Here is a 20,547-nt window from a genome sequence, read left to right as displayed (position 1 = left end):
TCCAGGATTGTGTTGGCTGTTGTCATTGTTCCATTACAAAGCACACAGTTTTGTTTAGAGAGAATATTCTGGCTTTCTCCCTCCACCACCCTGTCTCAGACACCGACATCAGTAGATGGAGCAGGGTGTGCACGTAAAAAACAAATGCGAAGTGAGGTGTCAGAAATCAATACTTTGATCATCTAAGCTGAAATAATTTGAGTGCGAGCACAATCATAAACAGAACAAAACAAAATTGGCGATCTCTAACATGTCCGACCTGAAAAAAAAAGTATTTCCATCTCGCCCAGCACTACCTTCATGTAATTTTCTCCAAGAAGACAATTCCGCAAAGCCCTTAATATACATTACAAAATACATTAAGGTATGAGCTGAATTCTGAAGATGCTATCTCTTACGTGGGCCGTAGCTAAACTGCTTGCTGCGGAAGTCATGAGAAGAAAACACCGTAACTCGATTCTCCCCTCTGAACACGTTGTTGAGCTCATTACTTTTTAATAAACAATACCGAGAGGCAAAAGGACGCAGCTGATGGCCCCTGTTTACTCTCTCCTACTGCCATCTCAGATGACCTTTGTGCGTTTTTTTCGGACATCAGATAACTGGTGAATAGTGAGCTCTAGTGGAGGGTCATGCATTAACGTATAATCTCCTGATTAGAAAAGGAAAGCTCTCATCTTCAGCCAATGGGTACTCACAACACCCATAATTGTAGTTTGCTTACATCATTGTGATGGTCAAAGTGGAACATGAAAAATCATGTCACCAAATGAATCAAGGATGAGCTTTTGACCGCACAGTAGCGGTATGTACAAACGGGGCGGGTGAAGTCTGCTTTTAGTGTTGGGCTTGGTTTGCCATGGTAATGGGCAGAAACGGCCAAAGTAAGGTTGCAAGCGGCACGGGAGCGACAATTCAGTGTGTTCAGTCAGCCTGCCATGCATGGTTTTGGAATGTGGGAGGAAACCGGAGTACCCGGAGAAAACCCACGCAGGCCCGGCGAGAACATGCAAACTCCACACAGGGAGGCCAGAGCTGGGATTGAACCCGATACCTCTGCACTGTGAGGTCGACGCGCTAACCACTGGACCACCGGGCCGCCTGAGAGGTCATATATACCCAATAATATAATAACAAATGGTTCTTGGCTTGGTTCCTGTTTGTCAGCTTTTTTCACATTTGATTGCTCGCAGACTATGCAAGTATTGTTACGCCAGTGAAAATAGCAGCAACATCTATCAGTTTGTTCACAATAGCTGATCAGATGGGACCCAAATTCCATCTTGCCAACTGCCAGCAAGGACTCAAGAGAGAGGTTGCACATGACGGCCTCGAGCCAAAAGGGTGGCAGGCTTGAAAGGTAAACTGCTGATGATGCAATCCCACAGGAGGCAAATAAGCTCGTTTAGCTCTTCGTAGAGCGCTTATAAAGGCTGCCAAGTACGAACCAGGTGCATTCAAAACACTCATGTCAAGTAAGGTCATGTCCCAAAACAACTCAAAAACGGAAATTGTTCTCGCAATAAAATAGAAAGCAAATTGAAAACATTGTCAAAGGTCATCATTCCAACTTGCAAATGTTCATGATGAAAAGATGACACATAGTTGATTGCTGCTTTCATCCGGTGGCTGCACAACTAGGTAGCAGCGGCTAAACCGCAGATGTTTATGTGGACAGGCTGTGCAAACTCCACTCGCATTTTCATGCTTCTTAGGTGGTACTTGTTCAAATGATTCGACAGATTTGTTGTATTGCCTTGTTTTGGATGACATACTTCTGTCGTGTTACAAATGTTGGCTTTGTATGACATCCAGTAGCTTTCTCACCCTGCACCATTTCCTCTAACCTAAAAAGCTGTTGAGTATTTTCACACTTAAAACAAGAACCGATGTGGCCATAAGATGATCGGCGTGGAGATACCACGAAGAAAGCAAGAAGTGGTTCTCACGTGAGGAGAAGCATCGCGTGTATTTCAAGAAGTATGTCACTAGATGGATTTTCATCATCGGCGCACGTTGTTTTATCGACCGCCGGTGATCAGATGAGGACACAAGTTGTGAAACCGCCCAGTGCTGCGTCACCATTCACTTCATTGCACCACTGTACAACAGGAGGTACACTTGCACAATCTAATACGTTCCAATAGAAGCACAGGATGTGAAATTCTGCTTGTAGAAAGATGATCATGCTCTTTTTTTTTTTTAAATCAGCACGGTTCATGGTATGTATATGATATGTTTAGCATAGTGGTTGTAGGATGCACTGCACTGCGCTGCATTCCATCATACCGTTTCTGATGTGGCTGCTGAATGTAGAAAAGGATGCAAGAGAAGTTGGGGTGAAAACAAAGTGCCGCAGAAGTGCACAGGCAACACCGCTTCGAGTGTGTTTCCGTGTGGCCTACAAACAGGAAGAAGCGGAAGGAGAACAAAACAAACCTTTTCAGGCGCACACAAATATCAATCTTTTCAAGGAGATTGGCAAGTGGCACAAGGAGCCGGGACAGGAAAATAAACAGTCTGTGAAACGAAGCAGTGCTTCTCGCGGCAGATGTTGTTTCAGGGAAGGAAGTGTGGCCTTTGTTAAAAAAAAAAAAAAAAAAAAAAGGAAGGACATGTTTAACTACTAATGCCACTGCTCTGTCTGCGACATTCGGTCTTAAAAAAGTAATCCATCCACCAGTTATTTCAGGTTTTCACAAACTTTCTCAGTTCAAGACAAAAAACAAGAACCTGGGTTCCGCTCCGAGACTTCAACGTAGAACAATATCGATGTACAAGGACATACACAAATACTACATTACACACTAGACAGGATTCTAAAATCCTTTGCCAAATAAGTGCTTGAGAACATGCAAATTCCACACAGGGAGGCCGCCATCAATTTTTTTTTCCATCCAAGAATACAAAGTATTACGAAAATGTTTTTTTTCCGATTCCTGTTTATGAACCAATTATTGTTTAGTTGGTATTGTTTAGTGATTACAACAATAACTAAAGAACAATTAAGCCACATCACATGAGAGGGACTGATGTACTCGCCAAGCCGTTGAAACTGATTCAATTTACTGATGTGGTCTGTTTTCAAAAGTGAGAGCAGATGTTTGCAAATGTTTTCATTTTTAGAGAGTTTGGACAATTTTGAGTTTAACAATGGCACTAAGCAATGTTTTGATTATGGAAATTGTTGATTAATTGGATAATTGATTCATTTTGACACCTCCAGGTTTGTGTTTTCAACCAGTGACAAAAAAAAACTGACCAATTTGTCACTAATAGCATTAGATTTGAAAATATTAAAGAAAACAATCATTTCAGCAAGTGAATAAAAAAATGAAAATGATTGAATTTCAAATGATCAGGATCATAAACCAACCTGTAACCAAACAGCTACGCTGTAATGTATACAATTTTGAAGAATCATTATCACTTGTTATCAAATGTTGCCTGTTTTATTGATGTCAGGTTTTTGGGGGGCGGGGGCGTTAGGCTCTCTTGATACTTGTTGACAATTTAGAATGTTGAAAAATCACTTGTGTGAACCATGTTACACCTTCCTCATCCATCATATGGGCAAAAATTGTTTTGCAATGAAAACAAATTGAGGTCGACCCCCTCATCCTGGAACTGATTGCATTCCACCTCAGAGGTCACTCATTTAACCTGACCTTTACATTTAAGAGCGCATCCATCATCATTGCCACCTGACACATTGCAAACACTCTTTATCACAGCCAACTGTGCTCAGTGTCATGTACTATCCATCCGGCGTGACTGTATGACCTTCAGTCAAAGGGTCAGATACGTGTCGGAGGGTCTGCTAACTGCTGCAGTTAATGGGCAGCAACAAAGAGCCAGACAGTAAGGTGTGAACAGCCAGATGGACCATATGCTGGTGTGGCCTTGTGTTCGCTCCAATGGGCGATGAGTAAAGAAGCCTGCTGCCCTCACGTCTGCCGTGTCAGTCTCGGAACCCTTTTTGACCTCCATCATCGAGCCAGTCCACACAATATCTTTATTGACAGTAACTTCTGTTTTGGAAGATTTGGATTCAATGGCGCTATTCAAGAAAAAGCAACTCAAGTTAATCAAAAGGATATTGAGTTGACCCTCAAAGTATCACCAAAATGAACTAAAGGGTTTAACAGGGAATATTGAGCACAAAAGTAAACGGGGTGAGATGAGTGTGCGGCATTGCTTTTCAAGTTTTACGATAAACAACTTACCTGTACGGCTTCAATGCTAAAATACCGGATTGCTCAATTGTGTGTATAATGATGAAATGTGGAGACCCACTGAATGGATTCATTCTATTTCAGTAATTTCTTTTGGGGGAAACAAATTACAAATGTTAACCAATCAAAAGTTGAATGGATTGTGTTTGGCTTTTTAAGTGGGTAAATGGAGCTTGGACAGTGAATGATTGGTATTTTTTTTTTAATCTGCCTTTAGAATGATAATAATACTCATAATTTGTGTGACATTAAATGCTTTGTTATTGCAGTGTAGAAATGCACTACGTCACACAGGGGAATTTGGCATTCGACTCAGCATGACTTAGATTTGTTCTTGGTTTTACTGTTTGGTGCTTTCTACCGCCTTTATTACCGATTTGTCTTACTGTTTATTGTGCATGTTAAATTGCTCCATGTACAGCACTTTGTATGCAGCGATGGCTGTTTGAAAGTGCTCTATAAATACTGTTGACTTGACTTGACTTGAATGTTTCAACAAGCTCATTGGTTTTTGTTTTTTGGGGTTTTTTTAAGTGAGTGCAAAGATTGAGATCGAGAGGGCGGCGGCACCGTGCTCAACTGGTTAGCCAGCGGGTCGGCCTGACAGTGCAAAGGTGCAGGGTTCGATTCCGACTTCGGCCTTCCTGTGTGGAGTTTGCATGTTCTCCCCGTGCCTGTTTGGATTTTCTCCGGGTACTCCGGTTTCCTCCCACATTCCAAAAACATGTGCGGCAGGTTAAGGGAACACACTAAATTGTCCCTTAGTGTGAATGTGAGCGCAAATGGTTGAATGTGTACATAAACTGAACAAAGCAATGCCAAAAACATGTTTCGGGGCAATGAAAAGGAAATGTGTCCAACTTTGTCAGTTGGGAGGAAAAACAGGTTCTTCGTCAAAAGAATGGAGAGAGTTACATGCCTCTTGACAATCAACCAAGAAGGGCTTTGCTAAAACTTGTCATTTTCAATTTACTTGAATGAATTTAGAGGCTTAGCACTTTGCTTCCGGAGAGAAGGGTGCAAGCCAACCATATATTGAGATTGTTGTGTCCATGTTCTCTGGTCACCAGCAAACACTCCACCCCTTCCCGTCCACAAGAAAACAACAAGCTGTAAAATAATGAATGCGTCCATGAATGGTCTCTTTTAGGTGAGCCAGACACAAAGGGGAGGGCCACAGGGCAGTTTTGGAGAGGTCTTGGGGCTATTTTGGGGTCAACGTAGCATGAAATTGAATAAATAAATGTCGAAATTCCCTCTTCAGAGGGCAAAGTGCAACAGAGCCTGAGAATGTTCCGTGTTGCTGCCACAATGAAGGATTCTAGCAAACCTTCAGTAGACTTCTTTCTCCCTGAGGCCCAAATTCACAAACTCTACTCTCAGGCACCCTCAAAACTCCCACAACGCTCCAACCAATCCCTCCCTGTCTTCCAAAAGAAAGCTATTTTGGCACAAGCAATCACGAAAAAACAAAGTCTTCTTTGAATGTTGTCCAGTTACTACCCCCCCCCCCCCCCGCACCCTCCAACTCACTTCCACTTTGAAGAACTTTAAAAATTCAGGTTTCTTTCAGTAGCTCACGGGGGGATAAAACATCAATGGACCAAAGCTTTCCTGACATTATACAGTACGTGTTGAAGATAACTGCTGAAAACTTGAAAAGACATTGAAGTGAGAACAACTACTACAGGTAGTACTCAATTGCGGCAATACTTGTAAAGCATTAAAGTGTTCATCACCATTTCAGTTTTCCTAACTTTTGGGCCGTGGCTTCATCAGCGTCCGGTGAGGCACTTCAGCATCTATGTAAGAACTTCGAGTGACCTAGTTATTATGACTAGTCCCAAGTCTGTTAGCTCGCGAGCTAGCTGTTGGCTGCTCATCGAGATAATGTTCATGAGGTAATCGAGTCCGTCATCTGTCCACGTATTACATTTCTGTCACTCCACGTCATGATGCCATCCGTGCCAATCATTGAGATAACGGAAATCTGCTGATTCGAAACATGCCAGTGACATCTTCATCCATTGCCGTGATTGATCAAAACAAACGTTTGGTCAATTTAGCGCCAGCGAATGCTAACGTTAGCGTACATCGCACGGTAGCAGCAGAACGTCACACATTAAATGGCAACCCCCACCCACCTCGCATGGCCGCACACTGGAAAAGGCACACAGAAAAAACCTCTCTTCAAACACCAACACCTTTGACAGACGGTAAATCCCTTAACAGCACGTCAGTCTTTAATTGTAACCCGCTCGTAGTGTGAGTTACGCTCTCTCGACTGCAACGCCTATGCAGAGGTGTGTCAAACTCATTTTTGTCGTGGGACACATATGAGTTACCATTTCTCATTGGAAGACCGTTATGACTGACACCAAATAAAAAAAGTCAATAGTTACGGTTTATTCAATTATTGTTTAAGGTTTCTGTAACGAGGAGTTTGGTTACAAGAAAATGCTTACGATTTGTCTCTTATTTATTACGTCTGAGAATTGCAAATTTTGGTCGAGATTTTAGCAAGCATCATGGAAGGTGACATGTTTGATTTGCTTTCGCGGGCCACATAAAATGATGTGGGGGGCAAGATCTTATCCCTGGGCCTTGAGTTTGACACCTGTGACCTTTAGCATTCCTTCCCAACAGTTGTCATCAATTTTCAATTAAAATGATCAGGGCTTAAATAATTAAAATCAAAATGCAATACAGTAACAGACTGGCATGGCGCTTTCCAATTGGAAAGGGTTATGTGTAATACATATAATATTTTCATCTTAAGCATGTCATGTGATTTGCTTGCTGGCACAGATCACAAGCAGGCTGGGACTTCCAGTCTGACCTTTCCTGATTAGACAAAGAATTCAACCATTCGGTAATCTTAGACAGGTTTTGAAAGTTCTAGAAATCTGCTTGCCGTTTTTTTTTCCAATGGGCAAATGACCTTTTGACCTGAAGGAGAAGGCACACATCTGGTTGTACTTGAGGAAGCCAACAAACATGTCAAGGCTGCTACCTCAGTTGGTGAAGCCCCTGCAAGCCTCAGTGCTGACATTATCCAGCATGAATAAATGTACTGTACACTGCACTTAAACAGATACATTTGACACATGTTCTAAGATATAACAGGTTCTGTTTACAATTCGGTTGAAGGAGCCCTAGCTGACCTTTTAATACGCATAAAACCTATTTTCTATGATACCATGTGATTGCCCCCCCCCCCCCAATATTTATACACAGTAGCAGCAACTTTTGATGGCAGGAGGTGAGGTGAGATCAGGGTGGGGCTTTTGACTCATGCCTCTGGGTATTACAGTGGTTTAGACTTGTTAACTTTTAATTCCTTAAATTCCTGCCGCAGTCTTGTGCTTGGAAAAACATGGCTTAGTAACACACATTTTCGCACGTGACCAAAAAAAAAAGAGAAATGTCAACTGCCATTCACCTTCGTTTTCCATGATGGTGCATGTGTCACGAAGCAACGTGCCAGTCTTCAAGTGCTATGAGATCCGCCACATACCAAGGGACAACGCGACTTGAACCGTCTCGCAGGATGCGGGATCCCGCAATGAGATTTTATGAATGGCCGAACATGCTACGATTTGAAATTTTGATCACGGGTGAACAGCGGTTGCAATATCGCAGATCTAACCACCAATCAATCAATCATGCTGTACCACTTGGAAAATCAATCTAGCCGCGACAATATAAGAACACCAGTGGTCAGTTTTGTTTTTTTGTTTGTTTGTTTTTTCAAATCGGCCAGGCACACTCTCCAGGTGTGCGGACGCGAGTCTCCGACTGTAATTTATTCACAATTGTCCACTTCAATCACGTTCAGATGTATTGCTCGGTATGCTGCGGACCTAATAGAATGACATACAGCGGGAGCCTTTCACAGTTACTCCACGTCTGGCCGGGATGCAAGATAACATTCACATCACTTACCCAACAACGGATCATTGTCTGGCGTCCATTTTCACAGATCTTTTTTTTTTTTTAGCAGATGGAAGAATAACATTGCTACGGGTTGCTCAAGATGATGTACTTTGCAACCAAAACAACAACAAAATGTTGGAGCTCAGTGCTGTCTTCATCTAATCCTAATAAATAACACCAGTGTTTTCAGTCATTTCTAAAAGTCCATGCACACAGGGAATGTTTAGACAACACTGTTGTCTTCATGGAAGTATTCAACAACTCTAAGAAGCACATTCTCGCTTTTATGAGGTTGTTGCCGCTTAACCGTAGCTGAAAACAATCAAACTGAATTGTTTAATTCTCTCCCCTCCGCTTTATCAAAGCACTAGAATATCAGCAACAGGCAACATTGGAAGGCGAGATTAAAATGCGTGTGACGCATTGCCCGTGGAGAATAAATGGCTTGTTTAAAGCCCCAAACCCTCGTAAAACCTCAGCAGGCCTCCATCGTAACTGTCCTACCTGCTGTTTAAAAGAAAAAAAAAATAGCGTACCCTGCTATGACTTCAGCTCGGGTGAGGTTGCAATGGACTGTAACCACCAGCGTTGGAGGCCAAACAGAGAGTTACGCTATTTATACCACCCCTCCTTAGAGAAAGTCCAGGGAAACTTGACGCTTGTGTGTGCCACCGACAGGGCAGGGCTGAGACGAAGGAGCGGAGGAAACAGAACACAAAAGGAAGTTGACACACGCTAAAGATTGGAACGGAAGTCGAGACGACTTGCTGCATGACGGCCTCGCTGCACCCGCGGTGTTATGTGTAAGCACGCGTGTGTGTCATCCTGTTTGCTTGCAATTACAACACGCTGCAGAGAAACAAGCGCACAAGGCAGAACAACACACAGCATCTGAGCTTTTGATAATCTCGCATGTGTGTGGCCCAAAGGAAGGACAGGATTTCCAGATCCTTCCTATTATCCCACAGTATGATGATGCAAACCCCCGCCCCGCCTCAATCTGCATTTACTGTTCACAGGGTCAAGAAAGGGGTGCCACAACTGTTGTCTATCGTGAACAGGCGTTAGAGATAAGGTGAGAAGCTCCGTCAACCCAAGGGTGGGGGGGGGGGGCTGATTGGGGTTTTAGTGTAAGTCAAGAAGGCCCACTTGAGGCAGTTTGAGCAACAATAATAGAAACAAAACACTCTAATGTGCGTGCCAGGCCAGTAACTGGCAAATCGCGACAACACCATCGTGTTCCACCATTTTGGCTCAGCTGTACTGGCACATGCCAAGACTAAACATTTAAAGATGTCTTCTGTTTTTACAACGGACAGTTTTCATCATTTGCATGAGGGGGGGGGGGGGGGGGGGCTGCACCAGAGTCTCCCAAATACCACAGTGAGAGCTGCATGCACAGCTCAGTAACCTATGAGCAAGGCACCAAACTTTTGCTAACTATGGAGTTATTTGCTGGAAGCAAATTATGTGGAATGGATGTCAAATAGTGAATCATGACCATAAGGGAGTCGGTTTTAGCGCGACTATATTCTACTGATCTTCGGTGGAAACGAGTCACAAAGGAGGGCGGATGTCCAAAAAAAGACCCTGCAGCTTTTATGGCGGCAAACTCCATTGTTATGCTTCAATAGGGAAATCCCCGCACAAAGTAAGTAAATAAAGGAAGAGAAGATAGATGGCCTACATTTTGGTACTGTACATGGCGAGATTCAACACAAAGCTGATCCATAATAGATCCCCGCTAATCTAAGGCACTAAGCAGTGATCAGATGCTAACAAGGGAATTTGTGGCTGGGGGAAAAAAAAACCTGCTATGGCAATTGACTCTGGCTTGTAATTATAAACCAGCTTTTCACTCCAGCAGAAAATTGAGATATGCAATGATAACACCTCAAAAAAGAAACACAAAACCAACCCTGTAATCCCTCTTTTGAAACTCCCAACCACCTCTTCCATCCCACCATTCCCTACGTGGTTGCATTCAGCTCCCAGAATGGGCTCCTTAGCGCCACCTACTCATGTTTTTTTGTGTTACTGTAGCTGGGAGGCTTGTTTTGTGCAGCTATAGATCTGGGGAGGGTTCAGCAAAGGGTGGAAAAGGGAGGTTAAAAATAAATCAGTGTTAATTAGTGCAAGAGGTGATGTTCGATATCTGCCGGAGATGAAAAGTTCCAATGAGACTGTGGGAAAGCAGAAATCTCCACCAGGTCTCTCAGCGATGGCACTGAGTGGAGCTCAAATTAGCGCCAAGGCTTTAGGAACGTACATTCAACTAAATTTCCTTGACTGAACATGGGAGGATTAAATGCACTTTTTTTATTTTTATTAAATGCATTTCCTGCTCTGAACTCTTGTCTTGATGCTATTGATCAGAATAATGCTTCCCGGAGTTTTCTGATAACATGCCACTTTGTCAATCGTTTGCAGACAAGACAGTGCCATTCAGTTGGTTCTCTTCTAGGTTTGGATCCCAACTGAGATCCCAGCCTCCCCTTAAACACAAACATCTCACAAGTTCTCAGTGCAGTTGTGTCAAAATTAAGTCAAAGATCACTATATATCCCTTCCCATCCCATTAAACAAAAGGACCCTCTTCATTTCCAATCATTTATTCGGGCTCCTGACTGTCAGGGACACCAACACAAAAACCAAATTATCTTTTTTTTTTCTCAAACCTGTCCTGTTAATGGTCACGCAGTATGGTGGAAATGAATGCTTTGTTATGCCAGAACAGTTTTGCTCTGTAACAGTGTGATGGGCTCACTCTGTGGTGACTTGTAATTTAACAGATATGTATTGGACAGAACGAGGTTTGAGAGAGAGAGAGCAGACAATGAGAAAATGGAGAACCTTCAATTATTCTCTATCTTTACGGAAACCATGTGTCCTGAGCTCCCACAGGCGGGACCCCCTTATCAACGCCCCTGTGAGCTAAGTGGTAACAAAGACTCGGCTCCCGCTGAGGTAAGAGGGCAAGCTCAGCTGGAGTCTGGATGGAGAGCAAGTGAAGGATTAGCAGCAAAGGAGGGCTCTTGGCAGAACACTTTTTTTTTTTTAAAGTAGTACATTTTCTCCTTGTCTTACCCAATCGGCAGGGCTCCAACAGCACAACGTACAGAGAACTGAATCCCACGTGAATATGTTTCATATTAAAATGTGTGAAGGGCGCCAACATCATCTATACCACATTTTGGCACTCTGACGTTGGTTAGTTCTTCAAGGGTTGAGCAAGAGACACTAAAGTTTGCTGACTGGTTTACAAAGATCGTAATTTCCACTGCAATGGTTCTGCCTGAGCGGGTCAGTTTTTCGTTTCAAAAAATGTCTCCATAAAAAACTGAGAAAATCACACCAGATGGACAGAATCAGTTGGAACAAGAGGCTATTACGACGACGCATGAAAACAAGGTTTAGTTATCAGCATGTGTTTGTGGGACACAGTAATGGGCTTCTAAAACGACACGAATTTTTGTCGTTGACGACGGTCGCGCCGTTAAGACGACCAGATTACACAGCGTTCCGTGTCTTGGACCGGGTCACACTACAAATCCATCACCAACAAGACTCTGCCCAGTTGTCACGTGCTTTCATCAAGATTCCGTCCATCGGCGCAGGTCTGTTGGGCAAGCGGCGCAATTTTCCATAGTCATATTGACGAGGGCAAAATGTGCGTGTGTGCTGTTTCTATGTTCAGAAATGGACCAAAAAAAAAAGAGAGTATGAAGCCGTTCCTGTGTGGTTGGGGGGGAGAAGGCGGTATGTACTGTCTCTTCTCTAAAAAGAACACGAGGTAACAAATTTGTTTAATGTCTCCACATTTGCTAACCAGCTTCTAGCTAACTTGCAGTTAGCAAACATAGCATGAGTTGAAATGCTACGTATACTTTCCAATATTTCCCAATTTGTTCAAGTCACTTTTTAAATACTCGACACCACATTGTGATTGTGTGACAAGACGAACAAACATTCTGACATGCCAGACTTTTGTCATGGTTGTGAAGCGTCCCAGACGTCTCTAGTTCATCTAACGGTGAACTAATAGAATGCAACTACCTAAGATCAAAGCACACGCTCTATGTTGCCTCAGACAGACCACACTTCGAAAGCTTAACACCAATTTCTTCAGCCGAGGTACAAGCAAAACGTCATCACAAACGACTTTTATTATTCCCTCCAGTGATGAAGTAATTGCATGGCATCTGTTATATTGGCTGTAATCATGATGTTGAGGAACTAAGTTCGCTAAATTGGTCTCCTTCGTTTATCCATAGCAGAAAGATGGCGGTGAAACACGCCAGCCTCCTGTAAGGAAGGCATGCCCTATCATATAGAATTTGAGATTAGTTCAACTATGAGTCAGTTAAAAAAATATTCTGTTGATGTTATAGAACATATATCTATTCGCATATTATAGAAATTAATAGTGCATTTTCAAAATATAGAACATTGAAAAAGCAACCATTTTTACACATTGCCCCTTTAAAGTGCAGACCTCCAACAAGGTTGTCACATTTGTTTTTGAAACAAGATATTCTGGCCCTGTACAAGCATTTTGCTTTGACACAGAAGACAATCAAAGCGATGAAAATGGAATAGGAACATCCGAGAAAGAATCCAGATTGATGCATCAAAAACTAAGGGGCAGGCAGATGTACACAATCTGCCTGAATTGACTTCGGTCCACTTAGACGGGGAGATGCCAGCTTTCACATGTCCACTGACATCTCTGATAAATCTTGGAGGCTGCGCCATTATCACTGCTCCCGGAAGGGGGGGTCGGTAAAGGGGAGGGCGACAGAGCACGTCCCTCTGCTGCTGCCTAAACCGTCTTGCAACACAAGATAAGCACCGAGCGCCTGTTACGTGGCGGCAACGTAGACAGGAGCTTCTTTTTTTTAAACTCTGATCGTATAATTGGGATCCATGCATCACACTGGTGCATTGTTCGACTGGCGTTCCATAATGGCTGAACAATATAGCACACTACCACATCATAATGGCATGAAGGTTGAATGAAAAGACCTGTTTCAAAGTGGGGAAGTGCACACAAACATGTGACAGAAATGATGAGAAAGAGGAAACTGCATGACAAACACTTGCCAATGTTCAACAACCACCGGCATGTGGATAAAACAATAGCGTGTTTGCTGACAGCGGCATTCAAAACAGAGGGAAGCCACATGAAGCCGAGGGCTGGCTTTTGACCATGTGGTGACAAAAAAAAAAGCAATAAAGCAAAAAAAGCTGCACTCTATTTGGCACATTAAATGCGGATAATTCAACAGTTAGCCCACTATTCACGTTCAGTTGGGACGCGACAGCTACAACACCTGACTTCTGTGAGGAGAAATTTGCAAGACTACGTGCATATTCATGTTTATATGAAAAACAATGATAGAAAAAGTGCTAGTGTGATGTTCCCTTAAATTGGTCTGGAAGGGGTGGGGGTGGGGGTCTTGGTGCTGATTGCTCATGAATAACAATTTACGTGCACACTGCTGATTTATTTTGAACCTGGGTAATCAAACACAATGGAGAGGTGCGAATGACGCCTGTGAGATAAAATCGCAGCATGTCTGTCTGACTTCACAGTCACAGCAAACAACACAAATAGCTGTCAAATGCGTCTATGTAAAGACCGAGTGGTGCACAAATGCACAGCAAAGTGCTGTAAAGGTTATGCAGAAAAGTTGCTCGAGTAGTAGAAACTGCCGTCGTTGATGTCCACGCCAAACCTCGTTGAGATTCCTAAGATTTTACGAGAGAAGACCCCCGCTTTACTGCAACACAAAACAAGCAAAGCTAAACAGAGAATCCATCATTAAATGGTTTTGTCTGTAGCGCCGAATTAATAAAGTTAATTTACTCTTTACGGACAGCCATGTGCACGACGCTCGTCTTGACCGTTTTAAACTGCTGAGGTCGCGTCCAAATGGAGGTATTTGTGCTCGGAGTTTGGCGTGGTGGTCGAGTGAAACGTGTGAAGGGTAAAAAAAAAATGGGACCACAAAAAGGGGTGAGAGGTGAAGTCAAACTTACCGACTGGAGGAAGAGCAAAGTCCGCACATAATCCCGCTCTGTGTTCAACGTTTCGTTGAGAACGCACAACCTGAGTCGTTGCTGTCGGTCCGACTCCTTGACGGCGTGGACCTGATGCCCGTCTTCCTCGTCCATGGTGGCGAGTGGACCCCTCAAAAAGGTGCCTCGCAACAAGAGGTTGGAGGGTAGAAAAAGTAGTCTTCTTACGTCGAGTATCCGCAATTGGCTTGCCAGCGACCCTTCAGTCCATTTCGAAGCATCCAAGCAACAAGGTCCCCGGGCGGGAGATGCTCGCAGCACCGCGCACCACGCGTGAAGCTCGACCAGCAAGAGAGGAGAAGTCCGCTTGTATGAGCAACGAGCAGCTGAGAGCCGAGCAGCGGACGCCGGAGGATGACGAGGAGGAGGGGCCGCTTCACTCTTGGGGTGCCTCAACTCTCCTCTAGTGGCGAGTCTACTGTTGACACCTTCGGTCGGACGCGGGGGTCGCAGCAATGAATGGTCTGTCGGGAATATAATTGAGGCTGAGGGCGCGCGTGTGAAGGCATTTCAAACGCAATTGAAATGCAATCATACACACGATAAAAATCAAATCAATTTAATTGTCGGCGACACATACCCTGGAAGGTACTTGTGATACCAAACACGAGTCAGGGTAGGCAAGTGAGGCAGTGCCCTACCTGCTGTCCACTCTGTTGGTGAAGAGTTAAAACAAAAGAAGGAATAATTTATCATCTCATCAAATTGTTACATTTTAGCTCAATAGTTCATGCTTTACATTAAAATCCTTTTACAACCCAATAATTATCAATGATTGTATTATTAAAATTGGCAAATCCAGTTCAAATACATGAGTAGTTTTTTTTGTTGTTGTTTTTAACTGTGGTCTGGGACTGTGATGAGACAGGGCTTAAAATCCAGTCCCATGTCGGCCTCTAATCGTAGGTCATATACATTCAAAAAGTTTGCATGTAGTGCAAATAGTGATTGGTTTTATAGCCTTTTTGTTCAGTGAGCTACTGATCGGTATTCTGTAAAATAGAGCATCTTTATAAAAGTGTTTAAAGTTCAGTTTTTGGTGACTGTATTTACATTTGTGTAGATAGAATTTAGCTAGAATGAGTTACATTTTTTTTTAAATTTAAGTGAAGGATTACACAATCCGTGACTGATAACGCACGCAGGAAATGTATATCATACTTACCAAATATGCCAATTTAAGCATACGGCAATTTCCTTGCTCACTATTTTCCAGGCATAGTCTTTTTTCGCACAGTACTGAATCCTGATATTGGTTGCAGATGTCAACAAAAAGTTCCAGGTGCCTGCTCAAAGCGACGCAATTTTTTTTCCTCTGTTTTTCTATTTGATTATATATTTGATTTCCTCTGTTTTCTATTCTTCAGACTGATAGGCCATTATGTGAATTTGTGGCATGTGTTCAAATCTTCCTAACAGTCTAAAACGTTTAATGAAAAAAAACTTGTCACTTAAGGTCCAAAAACAACACTCAGTCGTCACCAAAATTCATTTGCACATTTCTACTCCTGCCCATGACAACCTCGGAAAATATTAAAACAATTACCCTAACATTTTGGATTTTATGGATGTTAAGTGTTTTCTTCTGCAATGAAAACCTTAACGTTAACTGATGTCAGAAAACTGTCATTAATCTTTATGTGGACATCTCTGCTTCAGTCAGCTAAAACCAAATGTAAAGATTACAACATTGGATTTCATAGACATGAAACATCTTCCTTTGCATATGAAATCACTGCAGATATGCCTAATATGGAACATTCCTTATCATTAAAATCTGAACTAATGTACTTGCGTGATTGTACTAATAATTTCATTGGTCGAATTGGGCACAGGTACAGATGTCCACATTAATTTGGGTTGTGATTAATTGCAGTTTCTGACGTTAAGAGACATTACCACTACTACTAAGTGGTATATGAAAAAATACTGCCTAAGTATGCAATTCAGATAAATATACCTTGTTGTGTTTAGTCTTTAAGAACTGTTTTTCAGTTGTGAGGTACAATTTTTACTGCACTACTTTAGTTTAATGTTGGTCATGATGGCAGTACTTGGACAGAATTACAGATTCAGAGTTGTTCAATGAACCTACCATCACATGTTTGATAGACAGACACAGCAGACAGACAGATGGATTGAGAGAAGGGGATGGAGAGAGAGTAAGAGAGCTAGAGACAGACTAACAGATATACATATAGTGGGCCGTCGCATACTAGCGTATAGGCACCTGTTGATTCAAATACAGCATTTGATTTTTTTTCCTCAAATTTTTTTGTTGATTTTTGTCAACCTTTTTTCAGTTTTCTATCCTGATGACTTTCAATGGGCGTCAATTATACGCGGCTTTTCGGTATTCCAATGTTCTCCAAACAGGACGTCAAGATTCAAACCCAGAACCTTAGAAATGCCAGGCACACGTGCTAACCACTGTTCTGTAAACGCAAGATCTATAGCTATTTTCTATACCAGGCATGTCCAGCTCCGGGCCTGGAGGGCCACCGTGCTGCCTGTTTTCCATCTCTCTCGGCTGCAACACACCTGATTCAGATGATCAGCTCATCAGCCAGCTCTGAAAAGCAGCATTAGGACATTCCTGATTATTTGAATCAGGTGTGTTGCTCCTGGGAAAGCTGGAAAACAGGCAGGACAGCGGCCCTTGAAGACCGACTTTGGACACCCCTGTTCTGTACTCTCCAAAGTAGATAACGTAACAAAGGGTAAGCTATTAATACAACCACTGGTTTTGCATAACTGGTTGGCTTCGAAATCTTAGGGAAGGGCGCCATGTGGTGGCCAAAACGTTACATAACAGAAAAGTTAAAAAAAAAAGTAACCATCCACTCTCGCAAATGGTGGTCTGCTTCCTGGCAACACTGTTGAGTTGGCCTTGAGCACACCCCACCACAGATGGTATTGCTATGCAGCACATAATATATAGGAAGGTGTTTTAATTTCCTTTACGAAGTACAATTATTTTGGTCCAGTGCAGTGGGTGAACATTGAACACTTCTAAGTCAACATTTAGATATTCACTTTTTAAGTGAGTAACGTATGCAGTGTCATATACGTACGTAATTGTTGTTTCCGTTACTTGACTTGAAGTCCAGTACAGCTACTTTGCTTTGAGAATTTACCCCGTAGCTGTTGGCGAGTTGTCACATCCGCGCCCATTTCTTCTTGGCTCACTTTCTCACTCACTCACCAACTGACAACGGTAATTAACTGCCTCAATCCTCACACGCTAATAATAGTGGCTTTCTTGGTAGAAAAACATAATATGCACTTTTTCAAAAACGTGCGATCAGAAAAAGTAACCTACCTCGCACGGCACAAAACAACAAAAAACACCCTCGGTTAACCTTTGATACTATTTATAGATATTTTTCTGACCAATATCGATATGACGGCACTACTTCTTTCATGTAGGTCATGGTCACCAAACTACGGCCCGCGGACCGGATCCGGCCCGCCTCCACATTTGGCCCGGCCCCCCTGAACAATACCAGAGAGTCTTTTGATTTATTTTTCATCTATGTATATTTGTATTTTATCATAAAATTCGGCTTTTGCAATAAAATATTCCTTAGTTATGAACTATTTTCATGATTAACTATTAGCTCGTAACAATTTCATAAACACATATAACGTGACATTTGTTCCATCCTTCTGCGGTCTGTGCCGTTATCTGGCAACCCCAGAAAAAAAAAATCCTAAACCCGTCCCTCTCAAAGAGAACGTAATCATGGCGAAAAGGTGAGGTAAGAGAAAAAAAATATTCAGAATACAGGGAATTTAACCCAAAATGGAGAAACAATTTTTTTTTTCAATGCAAAGAAAAGATTGTCTGTCTCATCTGTCGGTGGCGGTATTCAAAGAATACAATCTGCGGAGACACTACGAAGCCCGTCACGACAACAAGTACGATTTTTTGCATGGGCAAATGAGAGCAGACAAACTGTCAATGCTAAAAAGAGGAACGTTAGCTCAGCAAAATACATTTGTACGCCAAGCTCAGCTGAACCAGCCATCTGTTCGGGCTAGCTTTCGGTTTGCTCAACTGATAGCAAGCAGCGGTAAGGAGAGTTTGTCAAGAAACACGCCCGAAACCAATTGACAAAGGAAATTAACATCGCTAAGAGAAGCTATGCAGAGAGGCTGAAAAACCAGTTCTCTGCTAACGACTCTGCATCTGTATGGAATGGCCTGAAAGCAATCACTAACTATAGAATGCCACCCCCCCAAACAGTGAACAATAAGGGTCTTGCTAATGAACTAAACATGTTTTTCTGCCGATTTGAAAAGGTCACCCCCATTTCCCACACACACCCACTCTACCAGAAACCACTCTACCTACCCCCCCACCCTCTTTTTCTCCACTACAGATCCACGAACAGGATGTGAGACGGCTCTTCAAGCAGCAGAAGATCAAGAAAGCTGCGGGGCCCGACAAAGTGTCCCCCTCCTGCCTGAAAGTCTGCGCTGACCAGCTGGCTCCGGTCTTCACACAAATCTTAAACAGATCTCTGGAGCTGTGTGAGGTCCCATCCTGCTTCAAACAGTCTACCATCATCCCAGTTCCCAAGAAATCGGCAACATCGGAACTGAACGACTATAGGCCTGTCGCCCTGACGTCTGTGGTCATGAAGTCCTTTGAACGCCTTGTGCTGAACCACCTAAAGAACGTCACCGGACCCCTGCTGGACCCTCTTCAGTTTGCCTACCGGGCAAACAGGTCTGTGGAGGACGCAGTCAACATAGGTCTGCACTACATCCTCGAGCACCTCGACAGCACAGGGACCTATGCAAGGATTCTGTTTGTGGATTTCAGCTCTGCGTTCAACACCATCATCCCGGAACTCCTCACCCCCAAACTTCTCCACCTCGGTGTGTCCCCTACGATCTGCCAGTGGATCCTCAGCTTCCTGACGGGACGGACACAACAGGTGAGACTGGGAGCAACAACATCATCAATACGCACCACCAGCACTGGAGCCCCACAGGGATGTGTCCTCTCTCCACTGCACTTCTCTCTCTACACAAACGATTGCACCTCAACAGATCCAGCTGTCAAACTCATAAAGTTCGCAGACGACACCACGGTCATCGGTCTCGTCAAAGACGGCGACGAGTCTGCGTACCGCCAACAAGTGGAGCAGCTGGAGCTCTGGTGCAGCCGACACAACCTCGGGCTGAACACGCTCAAGACTGTAGAGATGATCGTGGACTTCAGGAAACATTCTTCTCCACAGTTGCCCCTCACACTATCCAACTGCCCTGTGTCAACCGTCGAGACCTTCAAGTTCCTGGGAATCACAGTCTCCCAGGACATGAAGTGGGAAGTCAACACCATCTCCATCCTGAAAAGGGCCCGGCAGAGGATGTACTTCCTGAGGCTGCTGAGGAAGCATGGCCTGCCACAGGAGGTGCTACGACAGTTCTACACGGCAGTCATCGAATCAATCCTGTGTTCTTCCATCACGGTTTGGTTTGGGGCCGCCACAAAAAAGGACAAAATCCGACTTCAACGGACAGTTAGGACGGCGGAAAAAATCGTTGGCACCGCCCTACCCACTCTTGAGGACTTGCACACTGCAAGAATCAAGACAAGGGCACGGAAAATCCTCCTGGATCCCCCGCACCCTGCCCACCACCTTTTCCAGCTACTCCCCTCAGGCAGACGCTACAGATCCATGCGCACCAAATCCAGTAGACACTTAAACAGCTTCTTCCCTCTAGCCATTAACTCTTCTTGTACTACAAATACTGCTACTGGTTCCTCTAAAATGGTTCAATGATTTGTTGTTTACGATGATACTAATGCAGCGTGTTATACCGGAGACAAATTCCTTGTGTTCTACATACTTGGCCAATAAAGATGATTCTGATTCTGATTCTGAAATGCATGAATGCTGTCGCGGAGGTGGTGTGTCCCGAGAAGAAAGACGTCTTTAATACCGCGAGTGTATCAAAAAAAGTTATTTGATTTTGTGTGGGTTTCTGGGAAACAATACATTTTTACGTCTAGGTACTCTTGCAGTCACACTTTTGCTGTTACAAACTGACCCCGGCCCCCCCATCAGAGAAGCGAAAAGTTATGTGGCCCTCACAGGAAAAAGTTTGGGGACCACTGATGTAGGTTGTGAGACGACTGTGAATAAACATTCTTGGCGCTGCCGGAGAAACGGAACTCCGTTGCAACTCCGAGGATAAAATATTTATCGAAAAGTACTTATCGTAAAACTGAAAGTTCAATTTATTTTTAAGAAACAAAAAACTGAATGGAGAATGAAAA

At 43.4% G+C, this 20,547-nt stretch overlaps 1 protein-coding gene across 2 annotated transcripts in view; it reads right to left on the bottom strand.

Annotated features, from left to right (window-relative positions):
- prex1 (phosphatidylinositol-3,4,5-trisphosphate-dependent Rac exchange factor 1) overlaps positions 1–14,587 on the bottom strand; it is an 83,128-nt gene extending 68,541 nt beyond the window's left edge. The window contains exon 1 of one of the 2 annotated variants that reach the window (XM_086106731.1): positions 14,214–14,587. In XM_086106731.1, the coding sequence (XP_085962857.1) occupies positions 14,214–14,348 (135 nt within the window). In that variant the 5' untranslated portion in view covers positions 14,349–14,587. The remainder of the gene's footprint in view (positions 1–14,213) is intronic. The other variant, XM_086106740.1, reaches the window with a different exon arrangement.
- Between the last annotated feature and the right edge of the window lie 5,960 nt (positions 14,588–20,547).

The sequence above is a fragment of the Hippocampus guttulatus genome, chromosome 1, assembly GCF_054856545.1.
Source record: "Hippocampus guttulatus isolate MCC_2025c chromosome 1, RoL_Hgut_1.0, whole genome shotgun sequence".
Classification (NCBI taxonomy): Eukaryota; Metazoa; Chordata; class Actinopteri; order Syngnathiformes; family Syngnathidae; genus Hippocampus; species Hippocampus guttulatus.
The sequence above is the reverse complement of the archived record's forward strand: the minus strand, read 5'-3'. Positions and strand labels throughout refer to the sequence as shown.